Source organism: Argiope bruennichi, chromosome 11 (genome assembly GCF_947563725.1).
Source record: "Argiope bruennichi chromosome 11, qqArgBrue1.1, whole genome shotgun sequence".
In the NCBI taxonomy this organism is placed as follows: Eukaryota; Metazoa; Arthropoda; class Arachnida; order Araneae; family Araneidae; genus Argiope; species Argiope bruennichi.
Window position 1 is genome coordinate 13,881,674 of NC_079161.1, and position 21,329 is coordinate 13,903,002.

A 21,329-nucleotide genomic window follows, 5' to 3' on the forward strand; every position below is an offset into this window, starting at 1 on the left:
GACTACACGTGTCTAAGAAATCCCTATCAAAATCTCATTATAAAATCAACGAAGGGGAAAATGTTGTTCTCTTCTGCTCTTGTATCGTGATGTAGACTGAGGTATCTCATCGCTTTTTCCTTGTACATAATGTCTTCAGTAATGAAATAAATCAAAGTTTTAAAATGTCAAGAGTTTCTTCTATTCGGCCACTGGTCTGCTAAAATATGTTTACATGTATATAATATTGTATTTATATATCATAATATTTATGTATTATGTATTAATATATAAAAAATAAATGTAGCGGGAATGGATTAAACAATGTATTGCATCCCAAGTTACATTTTATTCTTCGATTTCGTTTTTCCAGTAAATACAATTATTTCTCTGATGTCCTTGTTTCTTCAATTCAGAAAAAAAGAGAAACATTACGCTGTAATAAAAGTGCTCATATCGTGCATTAATCATAAAATTTAAATAACCTTCCCATTTCATTGCAATAAATATTCGTTCACTTCACAGAAAGCTTGCCACAAATTCGATTTTCTGAATTTATTTCCTTTTTCAGGCTTTTGTAAAGGAGTACATGATAACGTTCGTCAGGCTTCTGCTCGGTATCGATCAGGCACCAGGATCAGGATTTCTCTCTTCCGTAAGTTACTCACTGTCTTTTGAATGCAGGCAATTACCTAGAAAAGAAAATACAATGTGAACGTTTGAATGTATACGCTAATATATTCAAAATTAAACGTTTGATGCTGAAATGGTTCGTAAGTTTCCGACTCTCTTTTGAATGTAGGCAGTTTCCTAGAAAGGAAAATATAGTGTGACCTGTCTAATTACATACGTTAATGCGTCCAAACGTCAACGTTTGATATTGAGATGATCTTTAAGATGGTCTCTTGAACGTAGGCAGTTTCCTAGAAAAGAAAATACAATGTATCTGGTCTGAAGGTATACGTTAAAATATCCAAACGTCAACGTTTCATATTGAGATGATCTTTAAGATGGTCTCTTGAACGTAGGCAGTTTCCTAGAAAAGAAAATACAATGTATCTGGTCTGAAGGTATACGTTAAAATATCCAAACGTCAACGTTTGATATTGAGATGATCTTTAAGATGGTCTCTTGAACGTAGGCAGTTTCCTAGAAAAGAAAATACAATGTATCTGGTCTGAAGGTATACGTTAAAATATCCAAACGTCAACGTTTCATATTGAGATGATCTTTAAGATGGTCTCTTGAAGTAGGCAGTTTCCTAGAAAAGAAAATACAATGTATCTGGTCTGAAGGTATACGTTAAAATATCCAAACGTCAACGTTTCATATTGAGATGATCTTTAAGATGGTCTCTTGAACGTAGGCAGTTTCCTAGAAAAGAAAATACAATGTATCTGGTCTGAAGGTATACGTTAAAATATCCAAACGTCAACGTTTCATATTGAGATGGCTACGCATAGCAATGTTAATATAAATAGGTATTGTTCCAAGTCTCGGCAACACATTTCAAAAATACACATTTATCTCGCAACTGAGGGTGGTATTCTAATTTTCAACCAATGACAGTTCTGTTTTCACATGACTCAAAAGTAAAAATGTAGAGACGCGATGTCTCTTGCGGTTCAGAATGAAACTGGTTCGATTCTGCTTTATAATTCATTTTGAATGATAGACTAGTTAATCATTTGATATATGCTATAATAAAAAACAAGTACCCCTATCATAATGATTATTGTCTTGATTTTTTTAACTTAATTCGTTTAAACATGCTAATGATGTCAGAACTATTGGTAGCAGAGATCAAAGTAATGGCATATGAAAATTCCAAAGATTTATTCAATAACCTTAATTAGCTTAGAGGATTTTTTTTTTTTTTTTTTGCCTGTATTGAAAATTAGGAAGCATAATTTATTACATTAAAGTTTTTTTTAAAAAAAACTTTGATTTGGTTTTACGACAAAAACATTGAAAAATTCAAATGTTTAGTTTTTATATTTATTAAAATAGTCCATTAACTTGAGGAATAAACTTTTTCCATGTGGCTGAAATTTGTAATTAAATTTATTTGGCTATATTAGTAACCATACTTTTTTTTTTTTACCTACTTTGGATACTTTTAGCTTGAGCGTCCTTTACCTTTAAGAAGGGACCCTCGGAGGGGGGGGGGCACCTCGACATGAGGATGAGATGCTTCCGGCATGGTGGTTGGATCTCGCCACCCTGGAGGGTACACTAATAGGTGGGGGATCTGGCTCCTCCCATCGATGACGGGACGTACTTCCTTCGGGGAGGGTTGTACCGTGGCCGGTGACGGCCCTTAGGACTCAACCACAGTTCCCGCCAATTGCTGTTGCGGCGGTCCGGTCATTCAGTTTTATGGTTTAAATCCGTGTGCCTTAGGGCGGGTCGGAGGGTTAGATGGTTGACTTACCTTTAAGAAGGCAGTGGACTATGAAATAAGTAAAAATGGATGATAATTTTTTCTTTTTATTGTTTCATCACCAAAATATATGTTAATATTCAACTAAAATTGTAAAACGCATTGTTAAATAAAAAGAATGGCGCAGAAAAAAAAAATACATGTTAATAACTTTCCCCAAAATTCTCTAATTAAATTTAAATATCTTGGAAATGTTCCAGATATCTTAACTTGCAGGAAATTAAATAAAATGGATGGTGGAGATTTCGGTCAAACATTAAAAGAAGTGCATGCATTTTATGTTTCCAGTTCTTTTAGATAATTAGGTCAATTTTTGTTCAGGAAAAACAGAATTATATTTATAAATATAGTTCTTATGGAAATTCAGTCAATAAAATAAAAGATTTGTAAAAAAATTAATTGGAATTACAAAATTATAAACAGTTTTGTTCCAAATAAATTTATATAGGAAAGAATATAATAAGGGAAAAATAACAGAAAAAAATTAAAAAATAAGTCGTCTGGAATATTTCGATTTTTTTTAAATCATGTATTTTTTTAATTTAAAAAAAACATTTTAAAATGCAATTAATTTTTAAGATATTTGATGTATTTATATTTTAATACGTATGCATATAAAAAAATTCATAACCCTAAATGAATAATTAACAGAAATGCCAAATAGAGTCCACCCTTCCTTTAAACAGGACCTATTTGAATCATTTACCAATTGTTTCGTTTCAGATGAAGATAACCAAAGAGGATATGTGGATTCGAACTTACGGGCGACTGTACCAAAAACTCTGCTCATCCACCTGTGAGATTCCCATCGGAATATACAGGACACAAATGGCGGGACCATGTGAAGCCTCCACAGTAAAAAAACACTTTGCTCTGATTTAAAACATTCATAGCTGTGCTTTTTCCTTTTACTTTTTATTTACTCTTCTTTGGGAATTCTAATATTTCGCACAATTCGATGTTTTTGTTTAAAACGCAACATTTAAAAATTTATCAGCCAATCGATGAATTTTGGTTCTATTTATAACAGTGTCTTCTGATAGTTAATTTCAGAGAAATTTATCACAAGATTTTGAAATAAGCAGGATTGCTTATAATCTTTTTATTAAAAAAAAAACAGTAAAAATAATAGTAGCTCAAGAGAGAAAAACTAAAGAAAAATGTTAAATTAAATACATATCAACTTTTAGAATGACTGAGGAATTCTGGGATGACAGAAGGAACGTCTGTCATCTAATCACTTTCTTTTAAACTGGAGTTGATTATTTGTATAATTATTTCATTCTTGTGGCAATACATTGTCTAAAAAGTAAATAATAATAAAAAAATAAAAACCTGCTTTTATTAGTGTACTAAAATCATAAGAGTGTGCAGTTGAAAGCTATTACTAAGAAGATATCAGACGAGAATGGATTTCACCTGAGGAAAAAAAAACTATAGAGTCATTAAATTTCATATTAACTTAGATTATTTCTATGAGTTATTTACTCTTTTACAATTTTAATACGACCTCCATATTTTTGATAATTTTTTTATGGACTAATATTTGGTATTTTTAGAAACTTTTCAATTCTATCATCTGTTTTTTCAGTTATTCTATTTTTCAAACAATTTAATGCAACTTTAATACCTATATGCATTGTGTAGCATCGCATCAAAAGACGTACAAAACCTTTCATATTATAAAAATAATTTAATGGAAACTATTTGCACATTACATTGTCCAATCAAACAACAACAACAAAAATTTAGAACTTTATCCACTGAAGAGAATATATATATATATATATATATATATATATATATATATCACTTCTCACACGCGAGTCCGCATCTCGAGTAAAAACATCAGTTTCTTGAAGAAAATGATAAAACCCTCCAGAGCTTGAACATGCTCGCTATGTCGTTCATCCATAACAGCCTCAACTTTATTATAGTCTGTTCCATTCTAAAAGGCAAAATAAAATAAATCTGAAATGAAAGATGTTTTTGAACTATTTTAAAATGATACTTTTTACCTTTGATAAGAATTACCTCATTGTTCTGTCACCAAAATGCTTTTTAAAAAAAAATGAAGATTCGAAATGCAATTGTAGCTCATTTCTTCTTCTGTATTTCTTTCCAGGTATCTTTGGAGTTAGCCGACAGTGAAAGGAACAGAATCACTTCCGATATCGAAAGACAAGAAATCAGCAACCTGGTCAAGAATCGGATGAACGATCTAAGGCTGCCTACAGAAGATTACGGTAAGAGCGTTTAATAATTTAAATGAAAACTACATTTTTGTTATTTGTTCCATGGTTAGGTCATAAATACTTGTGATGTGAGAGACGTCATAGTTTAGAAGTATTTCTAGAAATATTAAATTTGATGCAAAAGTGTCTCTACTTAATACAAATCAATGAGATTGATCTCCCAAAGACTTTCTAGCCTTAATTCATAAAATGGCGCTTTTCATATTGTTACGGAACTTCCTCTACTAAGTCTGTAAAGTCAACGGATTCGCTTGAAGTGGGTGTATGGTGTAACACAATCAACAGGTCTTGGAAACAAACAATGATTTTATTAACACGAAGAAACGTATACACAGACGAACACACGCAATACACAGCAGCACAATACAACAAACAGAAGACCATAAGTAATAATCTGTAGTAAAAACAACTACAGTACGCAAAGCGACCAGACAGAATTCAGCAGGAGGATCTATGTAGCTACTCTCTAAGGTCTCCACAAGCGCCTGCAATTCTCCACTGTCTCCTCGCTTTAGCTGTATCCAACTGCCGCCTCACTACTAAACGACTGGTTACTCGAGCTTCTATAATAAACTCTAAGATTCGGCACATAACTCAATTCACCAATCACTTGAGCCCACTCAACGCTTACGTTTCGTTAGACTGATCCACCTAATCCGCCTTGACTCGCTATATGACTCTATACCAAATACATGACTGTCTTCTTCTTGGACTGTCGGTCTTCTATAATTTCTGAAAAAGGGCAGAGAAGGTTCTGGAAAAATCAAGTGTATCTCAGTTTCTATTGGCTCTGTCGTCAATCGAACAGCATCCAACAAAACTGATCGTAAAACGGTGTTTCCAGTGATTGAACTAATTGTCCTAGGAAGCAAAATTACAAATTCGTAGCAATATTGATACGAATCGGTAATAGTGCATCCCTGCGCAGATAGTTGCACGGTAAGGAACAGAGTTTTGCAGATAATTCTAACATTGCTGAATATATACGAGTCAAAGAGTGCTTCTTAGAGTTATAAGCATTACCACTCGAGCTTGTTCTAGAACATTCGATGCTCTGTCGCGGGAGCAATAAAAAGAGGAGGTATATAAATGAGAAAAAGGGCGTAATCGATTCGAGGGAAGGTACATTCGAATGAATTCTCTCTTCAAAATGTTGAGCTGCAGCGAGTTCTCTCTGAACACCTTGTGCTGTTGCGGCAGTTTATTGCTGCTTACAACAAATGATGTTCTGACAATTTAACTGTGTTTTGCTGTTAAGTATTCCTGTTTTTGTGCAGAATGAAACGCCGTTATCTCTTATTGCACTTGCTAAACATTTATGGACGGATTTTTCCCCATAACAGTATTATAAAAAAAAAAAATCCAAAATGTATTTTATACCTCTTCTATCTACCGAATGAATCCCAAATTTGTCACACTGCCATTTTGATTAATTAAACTAATAACTAACTTGTCAAAAATTAATATAAAATTGTATTTTTTCTAAAGCAAATTTTATGTATTTAGTTAAGAAAGCAATATTTTTTTTTCTCGTACATCTTCTCACCCATAGTAGTTTAGTATGATTGTACTTCGACATAGAAAAAACCAATTACATAAAAGTTTTTTTTTTTTTTTTTTAAGAATGTTAAGTTGGCTGTCCAAAAAAAGTTCTTTTAAGTTTGAAACACGAATATGTTTTCATGTAAGAAATGATGTTGAAGAATCGGTTTTTCGCGTTTTAATAAATTTTAAAAATAAGTCACTATTGTTCGCTAGTGGTGTGCAGTTAACAAAAAGTATATTTATCATAGAGAATGCGAGAAAGGTTTGAGAAGAACACTCCAACTGGTTTTAAATTTATTTCTAAATAAATAAGTTATCATAACATTCTATAGCTTATTTTCAATTTTTTTTAAAAGACAAGATCTAATTTTACTTAGATTAATAGATTTTTTAAACCCGAAAATTCGGTGTTTTAATTTTTATCCCCCCCCCCTCACATATCCAATAGCATATCCGAGTGTAACTTCAAGTGCCTGTTTTAAGGATGGTCAACTCAACACCTTAAAATCAAGACAGTCAGTCAATCCATAAAATTTTTATGTATTTTTCTTCCCACTTTTTGGTACTTTCCAATGGCACTAAACGGAAGATCACAATAAATGTTGCCCTTTACACTGTCTTCCATTTTAAATACAAAAGTAAATTTATTTTTTCACACTTTTTTAAATTCTTTAATATCTTTGTTCTTTTCCCTCTAGATGACGTGTCTGAGAAAAGGAATGGCCTTTCTTACGTGATAATAAATCCTAGCTGTGACCAGAAACTGGAGCTAGGCGATGTGATGTAAGTAACCCACTTTCTGTACCCAGCAGAAAAGATTTTTTCCATCTACTTTATATACACGATAGAATGTGTTTTTAACCAACAAAATAATCAAAAAGCTTTAATGCGTTGCATTTTGAAAATTATTGCAAAAATTTAACATAACTCCTAAGAGTCTAAAAGTTCTTAATTTTCTTCGGTGCTTTTAAACAATTGTCAAACCAAGGCACTGCAAGTTCATAAATGATGAATACTCCTTATCTAAAAAAGTCGCCCTTCCTTTCGACCAAACCTAGCATAAATATTGAAAAGTGAGAAAAATATTATTCAGTATTGTTGTATACAAAATGTCTTTGAATTTAAAGGTAGGAAAAATACATATCAAGAAGCACTTTTTTGTATAGCAATATGGAGTCGCAGATGAAAAATGTGGGCGGAAAAAACGAGAAATGCTGAGAAAATGATTCAAAAAACTCTTTATTTACATGTTGTTTTTAGAGCAGACGATATATAAGTTTAATAATGTAGCTTTAATAAAGATGAATTTTAGGAAAGAAAATATTGAATAATTATTTAGGTTTATTTAATTTGCATTACCAAATCGTCTGCAATGCAATTTCTTAGAGTTTGAATGGCATTGCGCGAGCTTCAAACGATTATTTGCTGTTAGAGAATATTTTTGCGTCATGGAGCGATTTTTGCTCTCTGACAAAGCAGGCATTCGACTATATTTAAAAAGTATATTTTAGTGAAAAAAATTGATTTTCTGATCTAAAAAAAAAAGTCAAATTCTTAGATTCTAAAATAATTTTTAATTTAATTCTATTTAAGATAGAACTCTAGATCCAGTAAGTTTAATACAAATAGATTTAAAAAAAATATAATAATAGCAAAACCGAAAGTGTATGATTTATCATAAATTTCTCCGAAAATAATATTTAAAAGGATAATATCTTTCAACCTACTCAGCTTATTTCAGACAATGTTGTTAAAAAAGCTAGGAAATAACATTAATATTTAATATGTTTAGATCAAATTAATAAACTAGTGTATTTTTAATGCATTTTCTGAAAATAACTACAGTGTGTTTATAAATGAATACCCAACTTTGAAGATCTATTAAAAGTAAATAAAGCAAAGCACAACCTTGCTGTTCATCTAAAATGAAAACTAACAATTGAAAGTTTCAATTCAACACAGTTATAAATGTTTAAAGAGAACCCGTCAAGAAATGCGGAAGATATCTAAGCAGTACAATAACTTATTCCACATTTTTTGTTGTTGTTGTTAATTTGGTGTGAAGATTTGAAAAGATGCAGGTATGCCAGTATGGCATGTTTGATTGTTTTTGTTTTTTTTATTGGGTTTCATCAAACAACAGGTGTTTGTTTCAATGTTACTAAGTGATGACGAACTTCAGACATGCATATTTGCAGGCTGTCAAAGCGTCCGAGATACTGAAAAAGTATGGGATGCGTTATTGTATCCCTTTAATTTTATTTTTATTTTTCGAGGGGTTTACAATGAACTCTTATAACTGTGTTGAGTTTAAATTTTCAATTCTAATTTGTAATTTCCGATAAATAACAACGTTGTGCTTCATTTTGTTTTCTTTTGATAGCTCTGCACAATTAGGATATTCATTTATAAATACACCATAATCTTTTTATGAAAAATGTGAATCAAAAATAATGCAACGATAAAATTCGGTAACCTTTATGTTAACACCCTTCAACGGTGAGACAGACTGCAAATTTTGAAGTAATTTCATTTAGAACTATTTCACAGCCACTTTCAGATCAGAACGGCGCAACTTTAACAACAGCGCAGTAGTCTTAGAGTCATTAAACCGATTACCTTTTCTTCCAGATTTCTCATAAGGCCAAGTCCTATATCTAGTATCAAGATTTTCATGAAGAGGGGTTCGGTACGCGCCAAATCTGCGCCAAAACCAAAAAGGGAAAGAAGGAGAGGAGACACCTCGGAAGAATCTTTACAGGCTGAACCTCTGTTGGCCGAACAATCCCAACAAGAAAATGGCACCATTCTCATCCCCAACAAAGGTTCCATAGACGTCGAGATCACCCCACCGGCAGAGGGCGTTAGAGGAACGATTGTGTGATAAGGGAAAAAAGAAAATCAACTGCTGATTTATTTTTCACGAATCAGATCTTCTAGAAGAAAAATATATGAGACAGGTGCATTACACATATCTTGCAGTATTCGTACTACGTTCTGTATGAGTATATGTGTGTATATATAGAATAGTTGGACTGTACATTTTCACTACGTGCATGCCGGCGGCGTAACATATTTTCCACATAAAAAAAACTATACATTTCACTAATGTTCATTTATATTTTAGGTATTCAATGTGCTTGAGTTGCATAATTTGTAAATATGAACCTGTGTGATGTCGAGCTCCAGTTATTTTCGGAGATTTCATTTGCAAGTGTCAGAGTAACATTTAAGTTTGTTTTTATTCATAGATTCGCCTATTTTTCTCTCTTCATGGCGTATATTTTAATTACAGAACTGCTCAAAATTATTGTAGGGCCTTATGTATTTACCTTCTTCACCTAAGACAAATTTTTATTGGCAAAAGAAATAATCCATTAATCCTAGCATTTCTACTTTCAAATTTTCCATCTTTATCAAAAACGTCAATTTGAACTTCAAAGAAAAGGAAAGGCGCCAAGTTCATTATAAAATAAAAATAGATCTTATAGGAAAAAAGAAATATACCAAAATTTTTCAATGGAAATCCTGCAGTCTATTTAGTGGAAAGTACTCAAATATAATTTTAGTAAATAGCTTTAATACAACTTTTTTTTAAAAAAAATTACCATTTTTGATAATGCACATTAGTAATATATTTGGAAAGGATTTTCGATTCTTCATGATATTAGGTTCTAGAATAGCCAACGATATTTTTAAAGTTCTTTTTACAATAATGAATTCGCAAAAAATTAACTTCATTGATGGCTTACGAATGCTTACTATATAAAAAGTAATTTTCGATGTACTCTATCAGGACTTGATTATTTTCGCTCAATTGGAATTAATTTTTTTTTCATCCAACTTTATTAGAATATTGATAACTATCATAAAGAGAAATCGAATATCATTAGTTTTAGGAACATAAGACATCATCATTGGGAATAACACTTAGTTTTTCCGAAATCTACTGCATTCTTTTCAGCGTCCTCTTTTGTCTGGAATTTGAATTATTGGACTTTATGCTACTGACCCGGCCTAAACCTCAAATTGACGTTTTTGAGCAATATTATTTCTTCCAAGAATAAGGTAACAATACAGTTTTTCCAGAACTTTTTTATATTTAAAGCGGAAGGCTTGTTTCATCCGTTTCTATTAGAATAGAAGTGATAGCTATCGCGCCAAAAAATTATCTCGACCTCTACTATTCTTTTTTTCGAAATCGAATGCGTTCCTTTAAGCGCCCTCTTTTGTCTCGAATCTGAACTACTGGACTTTTTGCTACTGGCTCTGCCTCAAATTGGAACCTTTGAACAATCTTTCCATTTTTTCCAAGAGTAATATAAAAAAATATTTTTTCTAAAATTTATTAAAGTAGGAAGATTAAGAAGAAATTTCGATGCACATATCGATATTAGATCTTTGCATTCTCAACCAATTATTAGATTTTAATAAAATCGATTCTCAATATTTTCTGATGAGATTTAAACAACGCTTGTTCACTATAGATAGAAACGTTTCGCAAAAATGAAAGATAAAATGATTAAATGAGAAATACTTATCTTACAAGATTCATTTTATGGTAAATGGTCATAAAACCGTTGCCGTGGCATTCACTTCAGGAAATAATTTTTAGCACCTATAATTCTTAAGTTTATGAAGTATTAGATTACTCTAACAAAGACACACTAATAATTTACTAAAAAAAATGAAATTGTGACTCATTTGAATTTTAAAAAGTAAAACGAAACCTTCAATAATTTTGAATAGTTCTGTACTAGTTTAATATAATATTCTATACGCTACTTGAATTATTCTCTTAAAAGCTATGATAAAAAAAAATTATGGATTCTCTCCAACAATATCAATTAATAAGTTTAAAAGATGAATCGATTTTACAATACTAACTGTTAAAAAAATCAAGTTACGTTACTTATGAGAATTCAGTTTATTACTATTATTTTAATCAGATATTATGAAAATCAAAGTATAGATTAAATACCCAATTCATTATTTGTACTCAAACATTTTAGAAACATAAGCTGTAGTTTGGCTTTGAAAACAAAGAAAATAATTTATCCAGAACATATCTGATAGATGAAAATATAACTGTCTGTAAAGAAGAAAAAAAAAAAAACTTTTACTTTATTTTTCTCCTTTAAATATGTCTTGTTTTCGTTATTTCTTAACCCTATTTTAATTTCACAAATAAATTTAGCCTTGTTGCAGTGAAAGGAAAAGATTATAAAACAGTACTCATTTTATGCAGGAAAAAATCTAAGGTCCAAATATAAAAAAAAAAAAAAAGTACTATTAGAACATTTTATAATCGACATTTGAAGAATATTTATTATAAATTTATTAGATTAGATTTTCCTAAAAACAATTCGTGAATTGCTTTTACAGTTAGAGTTTCATAATTTTAACTATGCCTGATACCATTCATACAACAAAAATGATCAGAATTTAAGTAATCAAAACTATTTAATTATGCAATTAATAAATGCACAATTTTAACAAAATCTAAAATTACACATTTTAAACTATTCCTAAGGCAATTGTAGAAATCTTAGCTTTCTAATTAAACCGAATTACTTTCCTACTGTTAAATGTTTTAAAACCTCTTAGCTCCAAAGGGGAAAAAATCAGATACCTTAGAAAATAGCAATAAATGTTTGATTTCACAAAATTTAAATTTGGTTTAACTTTTTCAAACCATTTAACTCATTATGGCATAAATTTAAACATAAATAAAAAAAATTATAAAATTTTCAACAAATAAAATGTACCTGGAAGTAACTACTGGCATGATAAAAAACGTAATGAAGTCATTTGCGAGGTAGCTAATTTGTTTAATATTCACTGGCAAGTAGTATGTACAATATCATGTCCAGTTTTTTTCCAACAAATAGTAAAATTAACCTTGTCGACGAACTTGATCCGTATCATGTTAATCCACAGTGATTACGTTATGCACCATAACTGTTTAACTGGATGGAAAAATGTATCTCACGCTGAAAAAAAAAAAATATTTTTAAAACATTGACATTTATACTAGTTCGAAAGTGGATTCCTATGATAGAAATGAAAATTGAATATTCTAATTAAATCGAAAATACTTAAATGTATAAATGTACTTTATGTCAATTATGAAATAAATATTATATTACTTGTTAAATCAAATGGAATAAAAAGTTTAATTGCTTTAGAAAGTGTTTTATATATAAAATATAGAATAGCACAAATAAATATTTATTTATATAAATCGAGTCATAAATAAATGATTTTGGGCATGCTGACCTTGCTTTTTTAACTCTTTGGGTAATAATTCAAGAGAGAAAATTTAGAATTGGGTTTTCAAATAAAATTATAACTGCCTTTGCATTTTTATTAAATTTATATTTGCATTTATTAGTTTTTACGTTTTTTTTAAAAGACTATTTGGATAGAAAAGATTACATTTCAGAGCATATATATATACAGGGTGTTTATAAAGTCCTGGACCCATTTTGATGTTTAATAACTCATAAAATAATAAAGATAGATTTAAATTAATAACATAAATGGTTAAATAGACTCAAAAAGTTTCATGCTCCTTGTCAATGAACTTCCACGTGTGCCCACTTCGTCACACGGAGAATATCAAGTCGATAGTCAATTTCACGCCAGGTAGCGACAAGCATGTCGGCATCCACAGAGCCATTTGCGCCATTATGGCGATTAACAATGCCAGAAACATGAAAGGATGCTTCATCGGAGAACATTATGCTCTTCAGAAAATCAGCAGCATCTTCTATCATTCTTAGCATATCTGTTGCAAAGGCCATCCTCCTAGGCCTATCGTTCGGTTCCAAAACTTGAACAATTTGAACTTTGTATGCATGCAGTCTTAATTTTTTTCCTTAATAACCTTGTACACCGTCGAAATTGACATATCCAATTCTGTTGCCGCTGATCTCACAGATATTCTAGGATTGTGTAAAAATGTCTCTCTGACACGCTCAACATCAAAATCACTTGTGCAAGGACGTCTGGAACGTTTCCTATCTTCGATACTTCCAATTTCTAGAAAATTCTTTTTCCACCGCAAGATGCTGTTTTTGGATGGAGGATCTTTTTGGTAAATTCTTCTGAAATTTCTCTGTGCTTGCACTATCAATTTCATTTCTATGAACCACCATAAAATCTGTGCTTTCTCTTGTGGTGTATGCATTCTCCTTAATATCCGCTCGAATAAAACATCACATACAAAAGTACTACATAGAACAAACACATCAAAAGTAAACATAACATTACAATAGTTGCCAAAAACAAAAGAGAGAAAAATGCAATTAATAAGCAGACAATATTTAGAAAAGTACAGATATTTAGACTGGAAAATGAAATTATCTGAAATTAACCACACGCGCAGACGATATTTACAAAAGTAAAAATATTCAAACCTGAAAAGGAAAATTTATGAGTTATTCCATCAATAAATGCCATAAGTTTGTTTATATCTTTATTATTTTATGAGTTATTAAACATCAAAATGGGTCCGGGACTTTATAAACACCCTGTATATTATTGAAGTATTCAGCTTTTGTGAGGGGGGGAAAAAAACCTTTTAAAATCATTTTTTTCCCTTCATTTATAGGCAGAGAAACTGATTATATAAGCTAGAGCTAACACAAAAATAAATAATTTAATCATCCTAAAACTCAGATTGGTTCAGTGTCATGAAATCAACTGTCAAAAATATTCTGAGAAAAAAAATTGATTACAAAAAATAAAGTAAGAAATTCAAAACATATTTACGAATATTTTTAATTTGTTGAAAATTGAACTATTCTTAATCCCAAATAAATATTCCACCGATTATTCTAGATTCTACATTCGTTGCATTTATATACCCATCTTAAGCATTATGTACCTTACCTTAAGAATAATAATTAATAAATAAAGTAAAAGAAATTGCACTCTCACTTGCTACTTTGCAATTAAAGCAATTAAATGCAATATCAGAAAGATCACTTATGTGGTTCAAGAGAAATGTTATAATACATATGATGATTATTAAATAAAATATATCATTAATCAGTAAAGGGAAAATACTATTCGACGTTTATTTTTAGTTCGCATATTTTATTCTTTAATAAACATAATTTAATAATTATATAATAAACAGCAAAGATCTTTAAAAATTAATATTATTTTATGCTTTAAATATATTACATAAAAAATATAAAAATTAATATTTTGTTATTATAATATAATAACGAGTAATATTAATTAAATTAATATTACTCGTTTTTAATATAAAATTAATAATAAAAGTGTTAGTTTTAAAAATATATACTTATTTTATACAAATACTTATTACATTCGAACCAAAACATGTTTAACAGAATTCCGTTTCACTATGATACTAAAGGATTTCGTGTCTATTACCATTACGTAAATTCTACCCAGAATTATTTTCAAAAAAAGAACCCATATATTTTAAAATAATGGATAACTAGTTTATTAGTTTCATTTTATGTATCTTTTTTTAACGAACATGTTAAAAACTTGATTTGTAAGTTATCTTATTTTTCCAAATCTAAACAAAAAAGCTAAAAAAGCAAGGTCACTTTTATTAAAATACTATGCATAGAGTAAATTTTTGTAATCGAAAAGAATTATTCGACACATATCACCATATAGTTCTATCATTTTTCGTCTCTTTCCTTTTTTTTTTTTTTTTTTTTTTTTATTCATTAAGTAATACCAAGATCTGTACAATGCTGTGATAGTAAAATAATAGTTATGATACGATGTGATGCAAACGCACTATTCGGGACCCTAAATAATTAGCCTGTATTTTCTCGATAGTTCTGCATATTTTGCCGCTATTCGATGTCTTCGTTTTGAGGCGATTCGTTTCGTATGTCTGCATAGCTTAGTAAGGAAAGATTATCATATACAAGTATTTTCTACGGAGTAACTCTGGACGTACAGCACAAGTGCAATGATCCATTTAAAGTACTGATCACTTATATTTTCTAGTTAAGAATTTCACATTAAACTCCAACTATTCATTAAATCTTCTTTGAATTAAGTAGAAATTGGTAACATTTAAAAATTATTTTTTTTATACTTCCTGTTACGAAAAAACAAATTTAATGCATTATCATTACATTAAATTTGTACTAAATAAAATAGTAGGTTTAGCTTTTCGATTAAAAAAAATCGTTTCTATATTCAGAAGAATTACTATAAGATTTAACACAGTTTTCACTAAAACTTCTTAAATACGTTTTAAGCAGAACAAATGATATTTTAAAACTAAATCTTTGCATAATTCTCAACTTCTGCATTAAGAATCGTGGTTCTTATTCTTATCAGAATTTATTACGAATAAATAAATTGCTGCTCATGAACTATTGCTATATTCTAAAACATTCGTATTAAAATCTGACAAAAAATGCATGCATAAAACATTTTTTGTAACAAAATAGATGACAGTTAGAAATTAAATAATAATAAATTATAAATTAATTAATAATAATAAGGAATTTTATCATATATTCGAATTAAATTTACTCAAAATTAGTAAATGAGTGAAATGACCACTAATTGCAGCATTTAAAAATAATTTGCGATATTCTAATTTTGTTTATATGATTGTGATGGCTAAATACATTAATATAGAACACAAGAGAAGTTTTCTTCAAAGATCATATCAAGATACATAATTTACATTAAAATAATAAATAAAAATCATATGAACAATAATGATTTATACCTTGAAATCAGTACCAGAACTTTCGATCTTGAGCAACTTTGAATTCATAGAAGTCACTAATGTCAGAATTATTTCCCATTTTTCTGAATTTGCAATCAAAAAAAAAAAATGATTATATCTTTATCTCTTTAAAAAATGATTTATTTTCTTTTAAATGATTCTAATTTAAACAGAAAACGGTATTGTATAAATTAGACTGAATTTAAAAACTAATTTTAAAATTCCAAAAAGCTTAAGTTCCAAAGAATAAAACTTATAATCCCAAAATATATATAAATAATTATTTCAACATTCAAAAGAATGAGCAGCAAATGTACGATATACAATAAAATCCACATGTAAATTTGCACGGGCATCTTAAGATTATTACGTGCAAGCGATTTTGTTTGCATTATCAGAATAATCGTCTGCACAGAATATAAAAGAAAAAGATGAACTTTCAAAATTAGAGATTTAAATGCATCTCTCTAAACACCAGAACTCCATGTAAAAATTCTTTATAAAGCTATTTGCTTCTATAGTTTAAAATGGACGTTTTTGATGAAAACTTTTGTAATAAGCTGATTCGCTGATGATGATGATGACGCCATGATGATAATATCGGATTAGCATCTAAATCATTATACTAACACTTATTTCAATTGCATTTCACAATATACTGCAATAAATCCAATTTCTATATTTAATTCGAAAATTGTTTTATTTTATTGTATATTCTTATGCTATTTTGAAAGAAATATTTGAATGCACAGATTACTTGCCCAATATTTTTAAAAAAAGAACCAATGACACATTTCCGTAGGATGTTTATATAGGAAGATATTGTATATAAGCAAACTGCATACCTTTTTCAATTTGTATGAGTCAATATTTATGTATTATAATAGCATTGAACTTATATGAAAATATGTGACTAGAGTAACATTTGTGATTTCTCTGCACATTATGAATTTTAAAAAATAAACTATTCAAAGCAATTGTGTTCTGGTGTTTTTCTTGTAGATTATTATTCAAGATGAAAACATTTCGTTTCATTTAAACACTTCAATGATGGCAAATATTGAAAATACCAACGTAAAATGTATGTATATATGTGTGTGTGTAATGATATTACTTAATCTAATTTAAATCTTGATTTACTTCTATTTTTATCTTAAATTAGCCTATATTACTTTATACTAAAATGTTCTTATATTTCCTGATCCAAATCCTACTTTAATTATTTCTAACACGAGCTCTAAAAAACTGCTGACTCCAATTCTCAAACTGCAGGAATAAATATTCCTAATACCCAAGGCATTTCTTTCAGAGATACCCGCTTCCATTTCTTACATCAACACATGTCAAAGATATCCCTATACGAATCTCTTAATAAAAACATTGAGGGGAAAATTTCTCACTTTTGTTCTTGTATTCTGGTACGAACAGCCTTTGTACCCATGTAGAAATCGTACATTCCAGTAAAAAAATAATTTGAAGTTCATTCCAATTTGTCTTCTTGTTGTCTTCTTGTTCTCTGCAAAACTATATTACATGATATATTATATATAAAATGATAAATACAAAACTAGAAGATGCGTGGCCGCATTGGAATTTTGAGGATTTGGTGCTTTATTTCAAAAAGTTATTCACTGCCAGAAGTGATCTATAGCAATGCGCAGGAGTATAAAATTTCTTGGGATTTCATCTTTACCGTTATTAAATCCAGAGGAACATTCAGCAAGTTTCGGCATGTAATTACACTTTTTGCCTTATTCATTCGCGAATGCTTAGGATCGCAATGGATTATTAAATGGAACTCTGTTGGCGCTTATAGGCAATTCAAGATTCGTTCTCCACTATTTTCCATCCAGACTTCAAATCCATGTTTTTTTTTAATTGATATTAATTTAACCTCTATATACGCAGTTTTTAAGTAATACGTGTGAGGATAAACTAGAATAACAACATCTAAATGAAATTTACTTCTTGTGCTAGTTTCAATATCTCGCGTGCAAAAAAATTAAATTTAAAAAAATCAATTTATTTTTTTTAACAAAATGGCAGAAACCATTTGCCATTTGAAAATCAGAAAAAAATCGTAGAAACCATGTCCTAAAATTCGAGCAATACTTCATTTTAATTGAATATGTTCAAATGTGTTATCATAAAAAGTCAAAAGAACCACAAACTTAAATAACCTTAAAACACACACACAAAAAAAAAAAAATATCTATAGGTTGTCAAAAGTAACGAAACCCTTAGACAACTGCCTGCACTGACTAGCAGAAAGTGCAGAAGAATATAAAAGAAGTGAATATCTGTTAGTGAAAACCAACACTGATGGCTATTATAAATAACGATTTTAGGTTTTTTGTATCTGCTGGTATTGCTTTCAATATTTTACAAGCGAAATGAGACGAGCGGGTGCATTTTTACCCACTGTTGTGTTTACACCTTCAGCACAAGAAATAGAAAACGGTTTTAAAATGTTCCCATCATTTCTGAAACTCTTTCAAAGATTTAAAAAAAAAAAAAGTGTCAGAGATTTGCATTGTTGAAAATTGTTGGAATCGAATGATGCATCCTGAAGGGCTCCTTTTATTTGTCACTCATGTGACACAGAATGAAATTCAGGCCTGATGACACTGCCCCTTATGGAACAAAACAAGGAAAAAATAGTTAATAATTCAGGCATTTTCAATCCCTGCTTTCATCTCAATTCCGGTTGGAATCTATATACTCGGAGTTACCTCAAGGACAATGATCTCTTTGCTTGACATTAGCTGACAAGACACTCAAGAGGCTATTTATCGACAGAATTGATATAGCTGATGTGACACTGCACCATGTGTTTAATGAGTAAAAACAGTGAACCCGTGGAGGAAGGGGACATACTGTCTACGAGAAACAAAAAGCAAATAAAGTGGCTACATCATCTAACGGAGAGAGCTCTTTGCTTAAAGCCAAAAAAATAATGGAATAACGGTACCTTTGAAGGGAATAAAATTTAGGAAATAAGTTTTCTAATAAATTAAATCTGAATGAAATAAGTTTTTATGAAACTTAAATATAGGTTAAAGTATATACTGTGCATCTTAATATAAAATTACTTGTTGGAATTTTATAGAGAGTGCCATAGAGAATTCTTATTGGTTCGTTTATTGAATTTTATGATGCAAAAGGCAGTTTTGGTCACGTTGCACCTATAACATATTTGAAAATAAATTTTTTGCTTCAACGATGAGGATCTAAATACAGTACGTAATTAGTAATGTTTTGAATTTTGAATGCATTAAAAATACTGTAATTAAAATCTCTTTAATAAGGAACATAAATGTAGCCTATAAAGTTAAAATTACAATAGGTACATTACTACACACTTAACAATAATTTATACCATATGAATTTCCTATTCACTTAAAAAAAGAAAAGAGGAAATCTCAAAAATTTGTCATTTTTTCCCGTCCTTCCCGACATGTTCCTGCTGCGATCGTCCCACCATTTTTTATTGGGACTTCAGTGGGCACTGACTCATAACACTGCTGAAAAAAATACATGACAATCTAAAATAACAGCATATATATACGTCATAGTTTTTGTATTGTTTTAAAAGAAAATATCAATGTAAGTTAGAAATAGTAAGGTAAGAACCAAGCAAAGCATTCGATGATCATTTAATTTTCACATTAAAATAAATAAGGCATTTAAATAAAGCCAAATTCTTAACATAGACTTACCTCTAAAGTGCTTTAAAGCCATCATCAACTGTTCAAATGTCATCCAAGTAGAGATGGATATTTGATCAAGTCAACATTTAACCACAACATTGTTTTTATAGTTTGCAGAACTCCATGTCTTCGCATTCAAGTATTCCACACTGTATTTTTTGAATACATTTCTTATAAAAATACTGCCTAGTACATCTCTTATACGAAGACTGTCAATCAAGGTTCTCATTACATGACTTCAGAAAATTTTCTGCAGTTCTTCACCAATTGTAGTCCCTAGAGCCTAAAATTACTCTTTGCTCAAAAATAATTATATATATAAATATATATAAAGCTTTGCACATGTTATCTTGTGAGCAAGATAGCTGGAGTAATTTGTTTGATTTTAACCAGCTTGAAATATGTTGCAAGAAATGTAAAAACTTCAGATGAATTCGTAGAGGGATCATCTATATCAAAGGGGGTTGAAATGGTAGGGGTTAAAATTTTCATTTCGCTACAACTTCCTTAATATGGAAAATAGAAAAATAAATTAAATTTGCCAAATTAACCTCTTATTAAGACGAACAACGTTTGTATTAAAAGATTTTTGACAGCAGCAATTCCTTAAAATATAAGGGCCAAAAAGTGATTTTCAGCCCCTTATTTTAATGGTTTCTAACATCAATGAAATGTTTTCAGTTTTGAAATAATGGAATAAAACTTCTATCACTATTTCATTTCCATACTATGAACTGAAACTGAAGATTACAAACTTGATCAAGAATCAATTGCAGAAAGTACATATTGGCAGAAAATGTCATCTTTCCTGTTTTAAAAATAAGGTCCCATTAGAGACTTTTTGGCTTTTTCCAGCCAATGCTTACTAAAAATAAAGGATATGAGAATTGAAATGAAATCAATTGAAGATTCTCTCAAACTAAGCCAGTGAATGGGGCAAGCTTTAAAAGCGACATGAATTTTCTATTGCCAAATACCATCTAAATAAGTTCCAATGTTTCTTTTGATTCCCATAATTATAGCGAAAAAATTCAATCCATTCGGTTTACAAAATAAAATGTTTTTAGATTGGAGAGCTTTTAGGGACAACAAAATTAGAAGCGTTTATTTTTGTATAAACAGCAAACTGCACTGTTTCTGAATAACACAATTTTTCACAACGGCACTATGAAATATGGCCATAGTATCGGCGATTTCTGCCTACAGTTTGTTCACTAAAATAGGAAATGCAGCAGTGGGGTAATCGCATGGCCACTGTCAGTACAGAGGACTACTAGAGGAAAGTGGAGGCCATTATAGAAGCCATCTTCAACTGCAAAATTTGGCAATAGTAAGAATTCAGAACAAATGGCCAGATACAGACAACGAAAAGTATGTGTGGGCACATATAATAATGATGTGGCAACTTAATTCTAAAATATAATAAAGAAGACAGTGTTATAAGATATAAACTGTTCCATCAGTCGTTCACGAGAAATTGCATGCTCCGAACCCTGAAATGTAATATGACTGTAAAGTCGAGAAGTACGAGAAAAAGCAAAGGAAGCTATCCATTAAGTTACTGAGACCATGCTGAAAAATAGCAACAGAAACCAGCAAATAAATACAATAGATTGTGATCATATGTGACTTTTTACAGCCACAGCTTCTAA

The 21,329-nt window shown here is 30.0% G+C and overlaps 1 protein-coding gene across 1 annotated transcript in view; it reads left to right on the forward strand.

The window, feature by feature from the left end:
* The window catches only part of LOC129957325 (potassium channel subfamily T member 2-like), a gene marked incomplete at its 5' end in the record, with an annotated part of 365,616 nt that extends 356,170 nt beyond the window's left edge, over window positions 1-9,446 (forward strand). Inside the window, 5 exons of the mRNA XM_056069596.1 lie at window positions 551-634; window positions 3,146-3,277; window positions 4,548-4,668; window positions 6,921-7,005; window positions 8,854-9,446. Of these exons, the coding sequence (XP_055925571.1) occupies window positions 551-634; window positions 3,146-3,277; window positions 4,548-4,668; window positions 6,921-7,005; window positions 8,854-9,106 (675 nt within the window). The remainder of the gene's footprint in view (window positions 1-550; window positions 635-3,145; window positions 3,278-4,547; window positions 4,669-6,920; window positions 7,006-8,853) is intronic.
* Between the last annotated feature and the right edge of the window lie 11,883 nt (window positions 9,447-21,329).